This window comes from Oncorhynchus gorbuscha, linkage group LG02 (assembly GCF_021184085.1).
Source record: "Oncorhynchus gorbuscha isolate QuinsamMale2020 ecotype Even-year linkage group LG02, OgorEven_v1.0, whole genome shotgun sequence".
In the NCBI taxonomy this organism is placed as follows: Eukaryota; Metazoa; Chordata; class Actinopteri; order Salmoniformes; family Salmonidae; genus Oncorhynchus; species Oncorhynchus gorbuscha.
In genome coordinates this window covers 79442667-79463133 of record NC_060174.1, presented here as the reverse complement: position 1 = coordinate 79463133, position 20467 = coordinate 79442667, and the positions used below count along the sequence as shown (strand labels likewise).

The 20467-nt window shown below is 44.6% G+C and overlaps 1 protein-coding gene across 2 annotated transcripts in view; it reads left to right on the top strand.

Annotated features, from left to right (window-relative positions):
- Positions 1 to 1278: 1278 nt before the first annotated feature.
- The window catches only part of LOC124010547 (mediator of RNA polymerase II transcription subunit 13-like), a 159635-nt gene continuing 140446 nt past the window's right edge, over positions 1279 to 20467 (top strand). For both annotated transcript variants that reach the window (XM_046323117.1, XM_046323107.1), the window contains exons 1-2: positions 1279 to 1876; positions 8284 to 8518. In XM_046323117.1, the coding sequence (XP_046179073.1) occupies positions 1811 to 1876; positions 8284 to 8518 (301 nt within the window). In that variant the 5' untranslated portion in view covers positions 1279 to 1810. The remainder of the gene's footprint in view (positions 1877 to 8283; positions 8519 to 20467) is intronic.

The window sequence follows — 20467 nt, the reverse complement described above, 5'->3', positions numbered from 1 at the left end:
TTGAATGAGTAGGTCTGTCCCAACTTTTAACTGGTACTGTATGATATACTTTCATTTTCACAGTTGTTCTTGTAGTTTGGCATTGTGTCAGTAGAGATTTAACGAGATAAGTAAGAGAGAGAGAAATAACCTCAGAAGATTAGATATGCATTTCCTGTTAGTTGCAATGTTATGACAATTGTGCTTATGAGGTCTATCATCAAATGTTTTTCTTTAAAACAATCACACAGACACTTAATCATTCCCCAATAGATTCTCATATCTGAGAGAGAGAGAGAGAGAGAGAGAGAGAGAGAGAGAGAGAGAGAGAGAGAGAGAGAGAGAGAGAGAGAGAGAGAGAGAGAGAGAGAGAGAGAAAAACACATGTTCTACTATCTGGCCTGCACAGTATCACAGCAGCAAGAATGAACACATGGCCATGCACTGGATGGGCTATGACTGACTGGACTGAGAATCTCACAGGCAGTGTGACAAAGAGATGCCATTATCAGCTGGAGCGGCATAGCATTTTTCATATAGATTATTAGATAAGTTAAAATGGCAAATTGTGCTGAATGCTTTGTTTCAATGTGGCTCCTTAGAATTCGGTGCATTCATTACAACCAATCATCTAAAAAGATTAGCCTAATTGAAATGTTTATACATATGAAGGAGTAGAGCTCAGTATCTATTGTAAGAAAAAAAAGGTATTTGAAAAAAAAAAGTGTATTTCACTTTTGGGTTGCATCAGTAAATTGAAATTGACTGAATACTTCATCATAACAAAATGTATTCAATCATCTTGAAGGATTGGCAGCAAAACAACAAAATAAAGTAATTTCTTCACACAGAGGTGCAACAATAATTTGATCAAGTCACGTTTAGTTCTTTCATGGCATGTGTGGCCTGGGGCTACTCTTGAAATCTATTCATCTGCTTCAACTGTTACAGTGTTACTACAGCTTCACAATGGTGTTACAATAGTGTAACATTGTATCCCCACCTACATTGACACATTCAAGGTGCACGTTTTGTACTCGAATTAGGGCTTTGATTGGATTGCAAGGGCAGGCAGGGCAGGAAACACACAGTTGAATGATGTAAATATTGATGCAAGGAATGGATACATTTCTTTGTGTATGCACTAGGTGGTGCACTGTGAAAGTCGGCAGGTTGGGTTTGATCATTAGTAACAGAATCTGGTTGCTCAGTAGCGCCTCTTGCTCTCGCCTAGCGGCAATACCCATCAGTTACTGTGTTATTACAGCCCTCATGACCACAATGAGCCAATAGGCTTTGGGAGGCAGAGTTCTCCCTGTGGCCGCCATTAAAGAAAGGAATCCATGAATTCAAATGGAAACCAGCAGGAACAGAGACCGGAATAATGGTTAAAATTACCGCAAAAATATAGGCATATGCCAATTTTCGATTGGTTTTTAAGGATGTTATTCGTTTTTACATCGATTTTGATGGTGATGGAGGAGTAGAGGGACGTTTTTTAGCAAAGACCGTTTTAAGCTAAGGGGGAAGGGGAGAGTTGCTTATTTACTCTCCTTTTCTTTTTGTTTTAAAGCATTTTTCGCTCCCTTTAATTTGTTTACTTCATGTGTATTTGAGAGGTCGACAGAGAGGTTGCGAAGAGGATATTTTAACTGCTTTTATTTTTGGGCGGATAATAGCTTTCGAAGGGTTGTTGAATTACATACTCCAGACGATTGGTCAAAATAATTGTCGTTGATTATCTTATACATCTTGCAAAAATACTAGTGGAAATCGGTATTTATTTCCCCCGGAACTGAAATGATGGAATGTTCGATCTCGCTGTGAAAGGATGAGTTCTTGCTTTGTACCAAACGGGGCCAGCTTGGAGGATTGCCATTCCAATCTATTTTGTCTGGTAAGATATTTAAAACTAAAGGAAAAGCAGCCATTTTTAACTAGCTGAAGAGAGCAAAAACGGTAGCCACAGCAGTGAGAAAACAGTCGTAGGGCTCTTCGAGCACTGCAATTCAAACATCATTCACCAAAGCAATGGTTATTTGCATACTGAGAAGTTGTGCAAGATTAAGAAATAATAAGGTTATCTATCACTTACAGCTGCATGCATGTGTTTGCCATCATACATGTTCAGTTTGATCATATTAAATACATTCCAGCCCTGAGAGTTTTAGGAAATAACTGTGCAACTCATGTAATGTGTGTAGATAAACATCTTAGCTAGCTAGATATAACTAGCAACACTGAATACCATGCATGATGCATGTGTTGCCTCTTCTAGTTGTTTGCTTGGTTGAAGTAACGTTATGCTTTTTATCGAATGCATTGTGCAGCATGTTTACGTGACCTAAAAATAAACCCAATCAGTTTGCTGGCCTGCTAACTAGCTTGCAATGTCGTTCATTTGCACAAATAGCAAGTTAACTAAATGACAAATACATTTACATTCAGTCATGGAAAGCAAAGTAAAGGCTTGTGAACATTGGCCTCTAATTTCAACTCCCATGTTCAATGAATGAATCATGTTGTTCTTGTCAGTGGGCTGGTGTAGTTGTTCATATACATTGCTTGCTACATTGTTTTCTTTAAAGTAGCCAATGAAGAGCTTCGTTACTGAAACAGCGTATCTTATTCGCTGGCTTACATATACAGTACTTTCCCTTTGAAGTTGTCAGGTTTGCTTGCCAATCATTTGTTGTTTACACTCTTGGCTCGCGCATACTTAACGGAGGCACGGGCTGAAATATTAATAAACAAGAATGTATTCTTGGCTATTGTTAGTGCATGATAGACTTTAGGACTCACTTCCTGTCTGGCAAGTTGTCAAGTTGAATACATTGTTCATGACAGATTAATGCATTTCACAGTATTGCTAGAGTTGTTGTGTGCATTTATTTTGCTGTTGTAGTTCTCCTAGTGCTGATTGATACCGTTGCCAGTCAGTCGTAAAACAATTTAATTATATAGCTGTCATAAACGCATACAACCAACAGTACCTAATAGATTTAGGTTATAGCCTACTATTACGACTGAAGGAAAAAGCTCACATGTCCACTCTTGTCCCTGACACTACTACTACTCTAGAGGCTTCTCAGTAGTGCACTATCTATAGGTTTGTATCAATGCATTGCATTTGTTTTGTACAATATGCACTGCATGACATATGCTAACAATTCCCCACCAAGAAGGTTAAATGAATAAATAATTATACACTTTGGACATTGATAGACATGAACTGTCCTTTTCCAAAGCATTTGACAGTAGAGCTGAATGAACAGGAGAAGCTATGAGGCTAGTAGTGAATGACTGGCTACTGTATTGCAATAGCAGGGAGACATTTTACTGCATACTGAGACTAAGCATGATACCAGTGCTTCTGTTCACAGTCCTGTATGACTTGCACACTAACCAGACTTAGTGGTTTTAAGCTAAAAGAATGCAGTGAACAGTGGCACTTTTACCGTAACTTTAAACAGTTCCCAGGAGTCTTATGGCAATGTTTTATATACAATTCCTGTTTGTATTTGAAGTTAAGCGCATTTTGGTAAAGTTTGAAGATGAGTTATTATGCTTTAAAAATAAGTCACATCACAACTGGCCTGCTAGACTGGCCTCCTGGCAGTCTTAAGTTCTCAACCTTGTGTAGAAGAAAGTCATTTTAGCGGGCATCAAACTCCTTCCGGGCTGGGCAGGATTAGAACAAAAACCACTGCATCGACACATGCTGTGCAGAAGGAAAGGCTGGGCAGGATTAGAACAAAAAACACAGCATCGACACATGCTGTGCAGAAGGAAAGGCTGGGCAGGATTAGAACAAAAACCACTGCAGCGACACATGCTGTGCAGAAGGAAAGGCTGGGCAGGATTAGAACAAAAACCTCAGCAGCGACACATGCTGTGCAGAAGGAAAGGCTGGGCGAGACAAGAGAGTAGACCAAGTGGATTTGCATTTCTTTCCAGTTCTCTAAGATGCAAACAGACAATTGTTAACTAGTTTCATGGGTTGCCACAGGAGGGTGAGGCCTTGACGGAGAGTTTCTTGTAGTGGTGGTGGGGTGTCTATCCGTTTGCTCAGGATTGATTTGAGCAACTTCACCTGTTGCCTGTCTCTGGGAGGGAGAATGTCAGGAAGTGAAAGTTAAAGGAAAGGGGGATACCTAGTCAGTTGTACATACCTAGTCAGTTGTACATACCTAGTCAGTTGTACATACCTAGTCAGTTGTACATACCTAGTCAGTTGTACATACCTAGTCAGTTGTACGTACCTAGTCAGTTGTACATACCTAATCAGTTGTACATACCTAGTCAGATGTACATACCTAGTCAGTTGTACATACCTAGTCAGTTGTACGTACCTAGTCAGTTGTACGTACCTAGTCAGTTGTATATACCTAGTCAGTTGTACGTACCTAGTCAGTTGTACATACCTAGTCAGTTGTACGTGCATAGTCAGTTGTACATACCTAGTCAGTTGTACATACCTAGTCAGTTGTACATACCTAGTCAGTTGAATGCTTTCAACTGAAATGTGTCTTCTGCATTTAACCTCTGAATCAGAGAGGTGTGGGGGGCTGCCTTAATCCACATCCACGTCATCGGCACCCAGGGAACAGTGGGTTACCTGCCTTGCTCAGGGGCAGAACAACAGATTTGTACATTTTCAGCTCAGAGATTCGATCCAGCAACCTTTCGGTTGCAACCTACCCGCCAGGCTACCTGCCGCCCCAAAGCAAGGGAAGGATAGGCAGCTGTTGGCACTAAGTGTACTCCACAATGGGACCTGGAGCTCTGAGCTGTGAGAGGGAAGGTAAGCAGAGCTGAGCAGCTGATGAAAGGAGGGGTCGTAACCCTCAAATCCCAGGCCGATTTAACGTCAACTTCCTGAGTCTGTCAAATGGCTTTGCCCTCAGATTCCCCTATCACCGCTATGGGGGTTTGGCTTGCCATCTGAAAAGGGAAACTTAACTTCACCCTGGTTCTTGCCCTTTTGGTGGGGTACACTTTGCATATACAGTTCCCCACATACCTGAGCATAATACTAACAGTCAGCTAGCCGTGCCATTAGTCACTCACTCATTCATCCTGCATACAGACTAGAACTCAGATGTACTGAAAAGATGGATTGATTGATTGACCGCAGAAGGCACACAGACCCTTGACGGTGCAATCTACCACTTGAAGATTGCCACTTAGTGTTTGCAGAGAATAGCCTAGTTTACGTATCGAAAGCTTCAACTTGATCTTTGACAGGGAAAACAACCAAGCCAATAGCCTCACATTGACAAAAAAATCAGAGCTGTCATCAGAAGACTGGATTGTGCGATGAAAATACATTTCTGTAGAAGAATAAGTGAGATGTATGCAGGCAAACTGTCCAAGCATGGCCCGTTTCAGAAACAGTCCCTTTCTATAAGTGTGGACGATCACGTTTCACACTTCAGTTTTTTCCCATCCCCTTTCTTTCTGCGCAGCACAGATGTTTCTCTGCAAGATGCAGGTGTCAGGTAGTTCCTCACACCACTGTGTCTGCCAGAGAGAGGACTCGGAGGGAGTTAGTGAAACATAAACTGCAGCAGTAGTACTATACTGTGGAAGGAATACGCTATAGGCTATAGGCCTATATGATCATTGAACATTGGCGTGTGAATAGGGTCTTGTCTGGAACAGCGTTTGAATGCCTTTGAGCAAGATTCCTGACGTGAGATAATTCCTATGATGTTGCTTGATGAATTGATAATACGTGATAACATGGCAGTTATGTAAGAGGCTGGGAGTTGGTGTGTCTGCCCATCATAACAAATCTTGGTATTGAAAAGCAAATTTAGGGGCACATGGGATAGAGTAATGTTGAGGAAGGTCATTTTTTGTTTTGGCCATGTGTGGAATATATTTGTAGTCATCTTGTGATTTTTTTGTTGTTGTTGAGATTGTGCCACGAACTCAACAGCCTATAAGCTTTCCATAATTGGTATCTCTCAATTTATGTATACTGAACACAAATATAAATGCACCATGCAACAATTTCAAAGATTTGGCTGAGTTACAGTTCATATAAGTGTCACGTTCTGACCTTAGTTCCTTTGTTATGTCTTTGTTTTAGTATGGTCAGGGCATGAGTTGGGTGGGTTGTCTATGTTCCTTTTTCTATAATTTGGGATTTCGGTGTTCGGCCTAGTATGGTTCTCAATCAGAGGCAGCTGTCAATCGTTGTCCCTGATTGAGAATCATACTTAGCCTGGTTTCACTTTTGAGTTGTGGGTGTTTGTCTTCCGTGTCAGTGCTTGTTTCCACACGGGACTGTTTCGTTTATTCACGTTTATTGTTTTGTTCCAGTGTTCTGTTGTGTTTTGATGAAACATTATGGACACTTACCACGCTGCGCATTGGTCCTCCGATCCTTCTCGCTACTCCTCCTCAGAAGAGGAGGACGATATCCGTTACAATAAGGAAATCAGTCAACTGAAATAAATTCATTAGGCCCTGATCTATTGATTTCACATGACTGTACAGGGGTACAGCCATAGGCCCACCCACTTGGCAGCCAGGCCCACCCACTGGGGAGCCAAGCTCAGCCAATCAGAATGTGTTTTTCCCCACAAAAGGGCTTTATTACAGACAGAAATACTCCTGTTCAGTGTAGTTAAAGTTGCTCATCATATTTGGTATATGAGACTAGCAATGTTTTGCTGAGATAATTTTAGCATTAGGATTTCAGTAGCGTTCTGTGGCCAGTGTATGGCCTTCCTTGCTGTCATGTTAGAATGGATAACCTGACTCCAGCTGACAACACATCTCCAGTTTATCCGTGACTAGGCTAAAGACTAGCTATAACACAACCAGGCTTTATTACTCGGTCATAGCTTTTAAATTAATTTCATTTTACCCTCAAATTTTAATAAATCGTCTACTTCTAACAAAGTGACAGTTGGTCGACTGGAACATATTGCCTAGCAGCGCAAAATAACCTGCCTAAAACATAATCTGGTAAACTGTCTGCCGTGCTGCAAGGATAGATAGGAGAGCCAGCTCCATCAAGACTAGTACTGCCAGGCAACATAGGTTGTGGGGATGGTGTTGGCTTTTGCAGTGTGTAAGTGTATGACATGGGCACAGAGTGTTAACACTGGAAGGCATGATGTATTCAGCAGTGTAAGTGTTAGTGGTGTGAGAGACAGTGTATGGCGTCAGTGTAGGACATGAGCACAGGGATCACTGGTTGGTTGTATGTACGTAGGGCTGTCTGATGAGTGGCTGCCAGCCGGCACAGCTAAGCAGACTGCAGTAGCAGTGGAGCGTAATGTTCCCGCTTTAACATAATGCTGTGGTACCCTGTGCTGCTGCTGCCTGTGATTTATGACCTATGAGTTTCGCTGTGTTGTGTTTTCACTCTCTATAAAAGCCAAACAGCATTGGTTATTAGAGAGCAGTGGGCACACTCCCCAAAGCACTCATCATTGAAAAAGATGAAGTTGGTCAGAGAACCCATTTACATGCATTAGGGAGTTTTATCGAGCTTTGAACACGTTGTTCATGTTGTTTTTCTGGAGATTGTGCACATTTTAGCTTCAGGTGCTTTCAGTCGGAACAAAAACAAACATGCTTTTTTGTGTGTGCTGCTTCGTTCTCCAGCCGTGTTTCTGTCTGTTTATATTGCAGCCTTTTCTATCACCATCTGTCTGTCTGTTGTCTCAATCCTCCTCTCTGTCTTCCTTTATCTCTCTCTCTTTCTTCCCTCTCTCTCCTCCCTCTATATCTCTCTTTCTCCCTGCCCCTATTGTTGTCTCTTTCTCCTGACTCTTTCTGTTTTCCCTCTCTCTCCTCTCTCTATATCTCTCTCTCTCCTCCCCCTCTCTACTCCCTCTATATCTCTCTTTCTCCTCCCTCTATCTCTCTCTTCTCCCTGCCCCTATCGTTGTCTCTTTCTCCTGACTCTTTCTGTTTTCCCTCTCTCTCCTCTCTCTATATATCTGTCTCTCTCCTCTCTCTCTCTCCTCCCTCTCTCTCCTCTCTCTATATCTCTGTCTCTCTCCTCTCTCTCTCTCTCTCTCTCTCTCTCTCTCTCTCTCTCTCTCTCTCTCTCTCTCTCTCTCTCTCTCTCTCTCTCTCTCTCTCCTCTCTCTCTGTTTTTCTCTTCCTGTGGCTGTCTTCCTTTGTGTCTCCTTGTCATAAGTGTTCCTGCTGAGGAGGCAGATGCTCCATAAAGGAGAATTAATGCTTGCTCTTTAGTACTCACAAGAACTGGCTTGGTGCTGAGTACTGGTGATTGTAGCAGAAGCTGAGACTCTCTCTCTCCCTCCTTCCCCTCAGGCGGACTTGACGGGGATCAAATGGAAGCGGTACGTGTGGCAAGGCCCCACCTCGGCACCCATCCTCTTCCCGGTGACCGAGGAGGACCCCATTCTGTGCAGCTTCAGCCGCTGCATCAAAGCGGACGTGCTGAGTGTGTGGCGGCGGAGCCAGAGGCCCGGACGTAGGGAGCTCTGGCTATTTTGGTGGGGGGACGACCCCAACTTTGCCAAGCTGATCCATCACGAACTTACAGGTGAGGCTAGAGGGAGTGGGTGCACACACACACACGCTAGCTTGGCTATAATACTTGCCATGGTTTTGTGTAATGGCTTTGGCCTATTAACAGAAGAATACAGTCCAAGCCAGAGCCCTCTCAGACCAGGAGTTTCACTCCTTTTCCCATGCTGCTTCCACGTTTCAGATTGCCTTAGCTGGTCACGAGATAAATGAGGGATTCATTTGTCTTTCGATGCACCTTTTCTCATATTCACCAAAGATTATAGACGTATAGACATTTGAAGGTCTTGAAGAACAATCTGGCCTTAATGGCAATGTTCTTTTATAATCTCCACCTGGCACAGTCAGAAGAGGGCTGGCCACCACTCAGAGCCTGGTTCCTCTCTAGGTTTCTTCCTAGGTTTTGGCCTTTCTAGGGAGTTTTTCCTAGCCACCGTGCTTCTACATCTGCATTGCTTGCTGTTAGGGGTTTTAGGCTGAGTTTCTGTATAGCACTTTGTGACATCTGCTGATGTAAAAAGGGCTTTATAAAATATTGATTAATCGATAGAGCTGGTTAAATGAGTGATTATTGTAAAAGATAATGAAAAGGGCTTGTTACATCTGTTTGAAAAGACCTCATAGAGCACGCCCTAGCTTTGTGATGATGGTAGTAGTGATCTGGTTGTATAATGTGAAATATTGCATGGTTCAGGACATGGGTTGATTGATGCTGGAAGCTCTGGGGATATTCATTTCCTGTAAATGAGAGCTTAGAAGGCGTTAGAGTTGGTGTGACCAGATAGTTCCCTTAGTTTCGCCCCTCATCCCCTAAATGACAAGCAGCCAGCATGGCAGAGAACAGCCTTCCACCTGCACGTCAATTCCCACTGTTTGGAGCAAACGGTCACTGCAATCACAGTTTTGTTTTGTGTTAACACACATTGCGGCATCTAAGCACCATCCGCCCTCCGGCACACAATAAAGCAGCGCCTTGCACCTTGTGTCGCCAAGGCTGAACAAGAAAGCCTATCCCATCTTCCCATTTAAAAAGGAGGATAGAAATGGAGCTCCCTCCTCCTCACATGACTTCTGTGAAAATAGAATATGCAGGAGCAATGATGCAGAAATGAGCCTAGCACATCATGGTGGACTGCATCATGGAGGTCTGACCATTTTTTTCTGCAGCAGCAGTGGAGGATGGACAGAGACATACTTTAATCATACTCTCTTGCCGGGGAGATTGAACTCCTGAGTCATAGACATTTCTCTCTCACTCACTCACTCACTCACTCACTCACTCACTCACTCACTCACTCACTCACTCACTCACTCACTCACTCACTCACTCACTCACTCACTCACTCACTCACTCACTCACTCACTCACTCACTCACTCACTCACTCACTCACTCACTCACTCACTCACTCACTCACTCTACACAATGCGGGAGAACAGAGGAGCCTCACTGGACTGACCTCAGGGCAGCCAGACCCTACCTCTCTCCTCTCTATGTGTCTATCTGTCTGGTGAGAGGGTGTGCTGTGAGCCCTGAGAACACACAGAGGTCATGACCCCTACCTCACCAGCCGGATCACACCGACTCGCCTCTCTTCTCAGAGCCTGCAAAGTGCCTGTCCCACTGTGTGTGTCCTTGTGTGTGTGATGTATGTGTGTGTGTAGCCATTGCTGGGATGGGCTGAGACATTTCTCAGTCGTGATGATTCACAACCTGATGCATTGGAGCCTCTCATGGACTTGCTGGCAGTGAAGGTGTGAAGCGGCACACAGAAGCTAGCAACAACGTGTGTGTGTTTTGGTGGTGGTGATCAGACTGGCCGACACATCGCTAGTAATCAGGGATGCCACAGCTTGCTCTTTTCCCTCCATGCTAGTGGCTGAGTCTGGGTTTGTCCTTTTCCTCATCACATTTGAATATCCCTGGAAATATTAAGCACTTTTTTGTTTGTCATGTTTTTATTCCCCCCCATTGCAATGTTGGTGGTAAACATGACAATCAGCTATTTACTTTCAGTAGAAATGGCGGCGGCTTATTTTACCCTTCCACACTCATCAGATTAGCTGCTTGGCTGTGGAAGTATTAATATTTTGAGCATGTGCCATTTCTGTGTAAATCAGTGGGCCAGTAATCCTTTCAAATCAAATAAAAACAAATTTTATTTGTCACATGAGCAGAATACAACCGTACCATGAAATGCTTACTTACAAGCCCTTAACCAACAATTTCTCCCCAGAGAGTGAGAGAGAAGGAGAATGAGAGGGGGGCCAGAACACAAGTCAAGGGGTCTGAAAACTTTCCAAATGCACTGTATATATCGTGAATTGGCCATAAGTTAGAAAAAAGCTGAGCTGTGATTTTTAGGCAATTTCGCCCAGCTGTAATGTTGACAATTAATCACCATTCAAGGAGCGCTGAGAGGAGGGGGGGGGGTGAGGAGGGGGATCCCCATCCCCTCTCCCTCCTTCCCTTCACCCCTCCCTCTCTCCTGATGTTTACTCTTGTGGCTATCATGGAACCATACACACTATCAACCCCTCTGTATTACTCTGTCTCTACACAAAGCCCTTGCTTTGTCTAATCTGAGCTTGCAATGAGGAGGTTAAAAATGAAACGAAAGAGTTGTTTGTTCTGCAGAGCAGAATCTCTTATTAGCCCAGCCATCTCCACTGTGCTCCTGGGTAGCACACCCATTCATTCATTACTGTATGTTGGGTCAGATCTCTGGAGAAGGAGGAGGAAAGTACACTTGTCATACTGTGTCCCCTCTGCTGTTTCATGGACGGACAATACATTGTTTTGGATGTTTGTCAGGACTGAGAGGAAGGGGATGTGCTTCATTTAGTTTCTTTCTTGAGAGCTTTATTTTAGTATGGATGTGTGTGGTGCTAACAATCTGCTGGCATAGCTCTGCTCTTGTTAGTTTTTGTTGGCTCTGCCAAAGTCATTGGACATTTCCAGGCCTGCCCATTCTTTACTATTCAGAACAGCTCTGGTGTGCACCTCTCAGGGCAGCGCCAAGCTCCAAATGGCATATTTCAGTACCCTGGAGGGGCAGAGCAAGTCAAAGTTTGAACTTTTGTCTGCAGGTCAGGTCTTGCTTTTCTTCCTGGCCCTGACCCCTGTGAAGATTGCTACCATTCAGATTGAATGAGGCGTCTGGTGAGAAGAGATCCATCTCTCAGATCTGTGGGAAAGACAAAAACATTGAATGCAGTTCATGTCGTTTTTGTCAGCCACTTTTTTACTGAATCTAAAATATATCAAGCACATCATGATTGTTTCAGTTGCTTGAGGACTTAAGAAATGTCAGTGTTTTGCCATGGCCAGCGAAGAGCCCGGATGAAGAGCCCCGATCTCAATCCTATTGAGCACGTCTGGAAGCTGTTAGATCGGAAGGTGAGGGCTAGGGCCGTTCCCCCCCAGAAATGTCTGGGAACTTGCAGGTGCCTTTGGTGGAAGAGTGGGGTAACATCTCACAGCAAGAACGGGCAAATCTGGTACAGTACTCAATGCAGCTGGTGGCCACACCAGATACTGACTGTTACTGTCATGCAGGTGAAAGAGGACCCAAACGCGACTTAACAGAAACAGAGTTTATTAAAGTCCAAAACGGAATAACAGAAATCCTCTAGATTTGTAGAGGGGAAAACAACTGGAGAAGCGACCACAGACTGCAGGTCGCTTCGGGTAGGCGCAGGCCGTAGTCGACTGAGACACCTGCTCACACGCAGCGTCTGATGAAGGCACAAAACACGACAGGACAGGGTGATACACAATCACGGCAAAAACACGACAGGACAGGGCGAAACGCAATCACAGCATGGTGAATACAATACAAGGAACCGACGGGACAGGAACGGATCACAAAGGAATAAATAGGGACTCTAATCAGGGGAAAGGATCGGGAACAGGTGTGGGAAGACTAAATGATGATTAGGGGAATAGGAACAGCTGGGAGCAGGAACGGAACGATAGAGAGAAGAGAGAGCGAGAGAGTGAGAGAGGGAGGGGGAGAGAGAGGGATAGGAGGGAAAGAACCAAATAAGACCAGCAGAGGGAAACGAATAGCATGGGGAGCACAGGGACAAGACATGATAATAAATGACAAACATGACAGTACCCCCACTCACCGAGCGCCTCCTGGCGCTCTCGAGGAGGAACACTGGCAGCAACGGAGGAAATCATAGATCAAACGGTCCAGCACGTCCCGAGAAAGAACCCAACTCCTCTCCTCAGGACCGTAACGAAAAACGATAAAAAGGGAAACTAGGGTACTACTAAAAAAAAAAAAATGAGAACTAGGGACAGACTGAGACACAGCAAGGGCAGGGACAAGAACAGGAGAGATGCGATGGCAGGGAACAGACTGAGACCCAGCAAGACCAGGAGCAGAAGCAGAAAAAAAAATTACCAGACTTCTTCTGCGCGCAGTCTGAACACGCAGCCACGAAACGGCGCGTGTCACGCTCCTGAGTCGGCCACCAAAAGCGCTGGCGAATAGACGCAAGAGTGCCTCGAACACCGGGATGACCAGCTAACTTGGCAGAGTGAGCCCACTGAAGAACAGCCAGACGAGTGGAAACAGGAACGAAAAGGAGGTTACTAGGACAAGCGCGGCGACGCAGTGTGCGTGAGTGCTTGCTTAACCTGTCTTTCAATTCCCCAGACTGTCAACCCGACAACACGCCCATAAGGAAGAATCCCCTCGAGATCAGTAGAAGCCACAGAAGAACTAAACAGACGGGATAAGGCCTCAGGCTTGGTGTTCTTGCTACCCGGACGGTAAGAAATCACAAACTCGAAACGAGCGAAAAACAACGCCCAACGAGCTTGACGGGCATTAAGTCGTTTGGCAGAACGGATGTACTCAAGGTTCTTATGGTCTGTCCAAACGACAAAAGGAACGGTCGCCCCCTCCAACCACTGTCGCCATTCGCCTAGGGCTAAGCGGATGGCGAGCAGTTCACGGTTACCCACATCATAGTTGCGCTCAGATGGCGACAGGCGATGAGAAAAATAAGCGCAAGGATGAACCTTATCGTCAGACTGGAAGCGCTGGGATAGAATGGCTCCCACGCCTACCTCTGAAGCGTCAACCTCGACAATAAATTGTCTAGTGACGTCAGGAGTAACGAGGATAGGAGCGGACGTAAAACGTTCTTTTAGAAGATCAAAAGCTCCCTGGGCGGAACCGGACCACTTAAAACACGTCTTGACAGAAGTAAGAGCTGTGAGAGGGGCAGCAACTTGACCGAAATTACGAATGAAACGCCGATAGAAATTAGCGAAACCTAAAAAGCGCTGCAACTCGACACGTGACCTTGGAACGGGCCAATCACTGACAGCTTGGACCTTAGCGGAATCCATCTGAATGCCTTCAGCGGAAATAACGGAACCGAGAAAAGTAACGGAGGAGACATGAAAAGAGCACTTCTCAGCCTTTACGTAGAGACAATTCTCTAAAAGGCGCTGTAGAACACGTCGAACGTGCTGAACATGAATCTCGAGTGACGGAGAAAAAATCAGGATATCGTCAAGATAGACAAAAACAAAAATGTTCAGCATGTCTCTCAGAACATCATTAACTAATGCCTGAAAAACAGCTGGCGCATTGGCGAGACCGAACGGCAGAACCCGGTACTCAAAATGCCCTAACGGAGTGTTAAACGCCGTTTTCCACTCGTCCCCCTCTCTGATGCGCACGAGATGGTAAGCGTTACGAAGGTCCAACTTAGTAAAGCACCTGGCTCCCTGCAGAATCTCGAAGGCTGATGACATAAGGGAAGCGGATAACGATTCTTAACCGTTATGTCATTCAGCCCTCGATAATCCACGCAGGGGCGCAGAGTACCGTCCTTCTTCTTAACAAAAAGAACCCCGCCCCGGCCGGAGAAGAAGAAGGCACTATGGTACCGGCGTCAAGAGACACAGACAAATAATCCTCGAGAGCCTTACGTTCGGGAGCCGACAGAGAGTATAGTCTACCTCGAGGAGGCGTGGTCCCTGGAAGGAGATCAATACTACAATCATACGACCGGTGAGGAGGAAGGGAGTTGGCTCGGGACCGACTGAAGACCGTGCGCAGATCATGATATTCCTCCGGCACTCCTGTCAAATCGCCAGGTTCCTCCTGAGAAGTAGGAGAGAAGAAACGGGAGGGATGGCAGACATTAAACACTTCACATGACAAGAAACGTTCCAGGATAGGATAGAATTACTAGACCAATTAATAGAAGGATTATGACATACTAGCCAGGGATGACCCAAAACAACAGGTGTAAACGGTGAACGGAAAATCAAAAAAGAAATAGTCTCACTGTGGTTACCAGATACTGTGAGAGTTAAAGGTAGTGTCTCAAATTTGATACTGGGAAGATGACTACCATCTAAGGCAAACATGGGCGTAGGCTTGTCTAACGGTCTGAAAGGAATGTTATGTTTCCGAACCCATGCTTCGTCCATGAAACAACCCTCAGCCCCAGAGTCAATCAAGGCACTGCATGTAGCACCGAACCGGTCCAGCGTAGATGGACCGACATAGTAGTACAAGATCTAGATGAAGAGGACTGAGTAGTAGCGCTCACCAGTAGCCCTCCGCTTACTGATGGGCTCTGGCCTCTTACTGGACATGAATTAACAAAATGTCCAGCAACTCCGCAATAGAGGCACAGGCGGTTGGTAATCCTCCGTTCCCTCTCCTTATTCGAGATGCGAATCCCTCCCAGCTGCATGGGCTCAGTCTCAAAGCCAGAGGAGGGAGATGGTTGCGATGCGGAGCAGGGAAACACCGTTGATGCGAGCTCTCTTCCACGAGCCCGGTGACGAAGATCTACCCGTCGTTCTATGCGGATGGCGAGAGCAATCAAAGAGTCCACATCTGAAGGAACCTCCCGGGAGAGAATCTCATCCTTAACCACTGCGTGGAGTCCCTCCAGAAAACGAGCGAGCAGCGCCGGCTCGTTCCACTCACTAGAGGCAGCAAGAGTGCGAAACTCAATGGAATAATCCGTTATGGACCGTTCACCTTGGCATAAGGAAGCCAGGGCCCTAGAAGCCTCCCCACCAAAAACTGAACGGTCAAAAACCCGAATCATCTCCTCTTTAAAGTTCTGGAATTTGATAGAGCAATCAGCCCTTGCCTCCCAGATAGCTGTGCCCCATTCTCGAGCCCGGCCAGTAAGGAGTGAAATGACGTAAGCAACCCGAGCTCTCTCTCTAGAGTATGTGTTGGGTTGGAGAGAGAACACAATCTCACACTGCGTGAGAAAGGAGCGGCACTCAGTGGGCTGCCCGGAGTAGCAAGGTGGGTTATTAACCCTAGGTTCTGGAGGCTCGGCAGGCCAGGAAGTAACAGGTGGCACGAGACGTAGACTCTGGAACTGTCCAGAGAGGTCGGAAACCTGAGCGGCCAGGTTCTCCACGGCATGGCGAGCAGCGGACAATTCCTGCTCGTGTCTGCCGAGCATGGCTCCTTGGATCTCGACGGCAGTGTAACGAGCGTCTGAAGTCGCTGGGTCCATTCCTTGGTTCGGTTCCTTCTGTCATGCAGGTGAAAGAGGACCCAAACGCGACTTAACAGAAACAGAGTTTATTAAAGTCCAAAACGGAATAACAGAAATCCTCTAGATTTGTAGAGGGGAAAACAACTGGAGAAGCGACCACAGACTGCAGGTCGCTTCGGGTAGGCGCAGGCCGTAGTCGACTGAGACACCTGCTCACACGCAGCGTCTGATGAAGGCACAAAACACGACAGGACAGGGTGATACACAATCACGGCAAAAACACGACAGGACAGGGCGAAACGCAATCACAGCATGGTGAATACAATACAAGGAACCGACGGGACAGGAACGGATCACAAAGGAATAAATAGGGACTCTAATCAGGGGAAAGGATCGGGAACAGGTGTGGGAAGACTAAATGATGATTAGGGGAATAGGAACAGCTGGGAGCAGGAACGGAACGATAGAGAGAAGAGAGAGCGAGAGAGTGAGAGAGGGAGGGGGAGAGAGAGGGATAGGAGGGAAAGAACCAAATAAGACCAGCAGAGGGAAACGAATAGCATGGGGAGCACAGGGACAAGACATGATAATAAATGACAAACATGACAGTTACTTTGGATTTTGACCCCCACCCCTTTGTTCAGGGACACATTATTACATTTCTGTTAGTCACATGTCTGTGGAACTTGTTCAGTTTATATCTCAGTTGTTATGTTCATACAAATATTTACACATGTTAAGTTTGCTGAAAATAAACGTAGTTGACGACGAGAGGACGTTTCTTTTTTTGCTGAGTTTTTATATATGTATATAAAAACTCATATATGTATGTACAGTACCAGTCAAAAGTTTGGACACACCTACTCATTGAAGGGCTTATCTTTATTTTGACTATTTTCTACATTGTAGAATAATAGTGAAGACAACATGTAATGTAATGTAAATGTAACAACAACACTATGAAATAACACATGGAATCATGTAGTAACCAAAAAAGTGTTAAACAAATCAAAATATATGTTATATTTGAGATTCTTCAAAGTAGCCACCCTTTGCCTTGATAACAGCTTTGCACACTCTTAGCATTCTCTGGACCAGCTTTATGAATGTCTTTCAATTAATAGCTATGCCTTGTTAAAAGTCAGTTTGTGAAAATTTCAAGAACTTTGAAAGTGTCTTCAAGTGCAGTTACAAAAAGCATCAAGCACTATGATGAAACTGTCTCTCATGAGGATCGCCACAGGATAGGAAGACCCAGAGTTACCGCTGCTGCAGAGGATACGTTTATTAGAGTCTCAGAAAATGAATTAGAACCTCCGAAATTGCAGCCCAAATAAATGCTTCAGAGTTTCAAGTAACAGACACATCTCAACATCAACTGTTCACAGGAGACTGCATTAATCAGGCCTTCATGATCAATTTGCTGCAAAGAAACCACTACTTAAGTACACCAATAAGAAGAAGATACTTGCTTGGCCCAAGGAACACGAGCAATGGACATTAGACCGGTGGAAATCTGTCCTTTGGTCTGATGAGTCCAAATTTGAGATTTTTGGTTCCAACCACTGTCTCTTTGTGAGACGCAAAGTAGGTGAACGGATGATCTCCGCATGGGTAGTTCCCACCGTGAAGTATGGAAGAGGAGGTGTGGGGGTGCTTTGCTGGTGACACTGTCTGTGATTTATTTAGAATTCAAGGCACCCTTAACCAGCATGGTTACCACAGCATGGATGGAGTGCTGCATCAGATGACCTGGCCTCCAGAATCACCGGACCTCAACCCAATGGAGATGGCTTGGAATGAGTTGGACTGCAGAGTGAAGGAAAAGCAGCCAACAAATGCTCAGCATATGTGGGAACTCATTCAAGACTATTGGAAAAGCATTCCAGGTGAAGCTGGTTGAGAGAATGTCAAGAGTGTGCAAAGGTGTCATCAAGGCAAAAGGGGGCTACTTTGAAGATTCTCAAATATAAACTATATATGGATTGGTTTCTCACTTCTTTGGTTACTACATACGTGATATAGCGAACCACCTGAGTGAATTGGGTGCGCAATTACGCAGGCACTTTCCCGAAACGAATGACACAAACAACTGGATTCGTTATCCCTTTCATGCCCTGCCTCCAGTCCTCTTACCGATATCTGAACAAGAGAGCCTCCTCGAAATTACAACAAGCGGGTCTGTGAAAAATGAATTTAATTAGAAGCCACTGACAGATTTCTGGATTGGGCTGCGCAAATTGTGCTGTTAAGACACTAATGCACTTTGCAACCACGTACCTATGTGAGAGTGGATTCTTGGCCCTCACTAGCATGACAACTAAATACAGGCACAGATTGTGTGTGGAAAATGATTTAAGACTGAGACTCTTTCCAATACAACCCAACATTTCAGAGTTATGAGCATCCTTTCAAGCACGCCCTTCTCGTTAACCTGTGGTGAGTTATTCACAATTTTCGATGAACAAATAAGGTTTTTATATGTAAGATTGTTAAATAAAGAGCTAAATGAATGATTATTGTTATATTATTATTTGTGCCCTGGTCCTATAAGAGTTCTTTGTCACTTCCCACGAACCGGGGTGTATATTTGATGGTGTATATTCTCAATGGACCCACATCTTCACACACCTAATACCACTCGTCCCGACATGCGGACGGGAGATATAAATGGCTTATGAAGGCAAAATTGCTGTAAAATGGGTATTTTTGTAAGGGGGTCTTTTTGTACAGGTAAAATACCATACTTGCAGCTATCTGGTTTTGGGTGCCTGGGTGCTCGGTGGGCCTTAATTAGTAATGGAGACCTTGTGGAACCCAAAGCACAAAAGACATCAAACCCCTGACTCGCTATTACTGTGTTAACATCAGATTTACGGTATTTTGCTTGTAAAAATGTTTGCCTGGTTGCCAGCCTTTGTTAAGATGTTGCATTCCACTCCTTGTACTCCGTGTCGTTTGCCAAAGACACAGAGTACAATGAGTGGAATAAAAAATAAAAATAAACTGGTACCCAGACTACCACCACTGGTCCCATTCGCTCTGCTGCTTGTGGATGGATGGGAAGGAGAGGAGGAAGAGGGGCAGAGAGAAATAGAAAGAGGGTGAAAAATATCCTCTGTCTAGCCTGGAAGGAAGAGTCCCCTGGAGGCCTGTGTATCACAATACATTAATCTAGGTGTTTAATGAGCGACCAACTGCAAATTTAATTACCAGAGCATAGAGACCTGTGGCTGGAGGGACTGACCCCCTTGTTCTCTTGGCTCTGTTGGGCAATGAGAGACATAAGGCTGTTAGGAATACCTGATGCAAAGCATACACCTGTTTGCTCCTCTTCAGCGCTAGAGGAAAAAAGAGAGAGAGAGGCAGATGTGATCCTGACAGAGAAAAGAGTGTGTCGTGATGATCTGTTTATGTAAATGTGGGTTTAGGGGTTTCCCATCATTTATGCTGGGGCTCTATTCTTATTTTGCAAATTGGCCACAAAAAATGGGGACTTTGCTTTTGTTCCTTCGTCAGCCTCTTGCTGTTTGTTTGGTCTTTTTCCCTTTTCTCCTCTCTACTCCTACGCTCTCCAACCTTGGACAATTGGTGTTATTAGTTATAGTGAGTGGGGATCTGTCTATTTTCAGTCAGGCCAGCATGGCTTTGGAATTGGACGAATCCCATGTTTTTTCTTAATAATCTACTGGTGGTGTTGTCAAGAACTGGCTGGCCAAGCTGGCTGATTCCTAGCTGTCATGACCTTGTGACTTTTGGACCCTTATGTCAGAGGATGGCCGACTGGCCGGCCGGGGCCTTCATGTTAGATCATTTTTAACAAACAGACTTAGAGAACAAGGGCTCCCGCCTGACTTCTGCACAGAATACTAGAACTGCGTTCAGCAGGGAACAACCTTGTGGAACGTTCAGATTAGAGGTCGACCGATTATGATTTTTCAATACTGATACCAATTATTGGAGGACCAAAAAAAGCTAATATCGATTAATCGTCCGAATTTGATATGTATATTTGTAATAATGACAATTACAACAATTCTGAATGAACACTTTTATTTGAACTTAATATAATAGATCAAATCTATTTAGTCTCAAATAAATAATGAAACATGTTCAATTTGGTGTAAATAATACAAAAACACTGCGTTGGAGAAGAAAGTAAAAGTGCAATATGTGCCATGCAAAAAAAACTAACGTTTAAGTTCCTTGCTCAGAACATGAGGACATATGAAAGCTGGTGGTTCAATATTCCCAGTTCTACAATATTCCCAGTTAAGAAGTTTTATGTTGTAGTTATTATAGGAATTATGACCAGATGACTATTTCTCTCTATATAATTTTTATTTCATATTCCTTTGACTATTGGATGTTCTTATAGGCACTTTAGATTTGCCAGGCCAATCTCGGGAGTTGAGAGGCTTGAAATCATTATCAGCGCTATGCTTTAAGCATTGCTAAGAG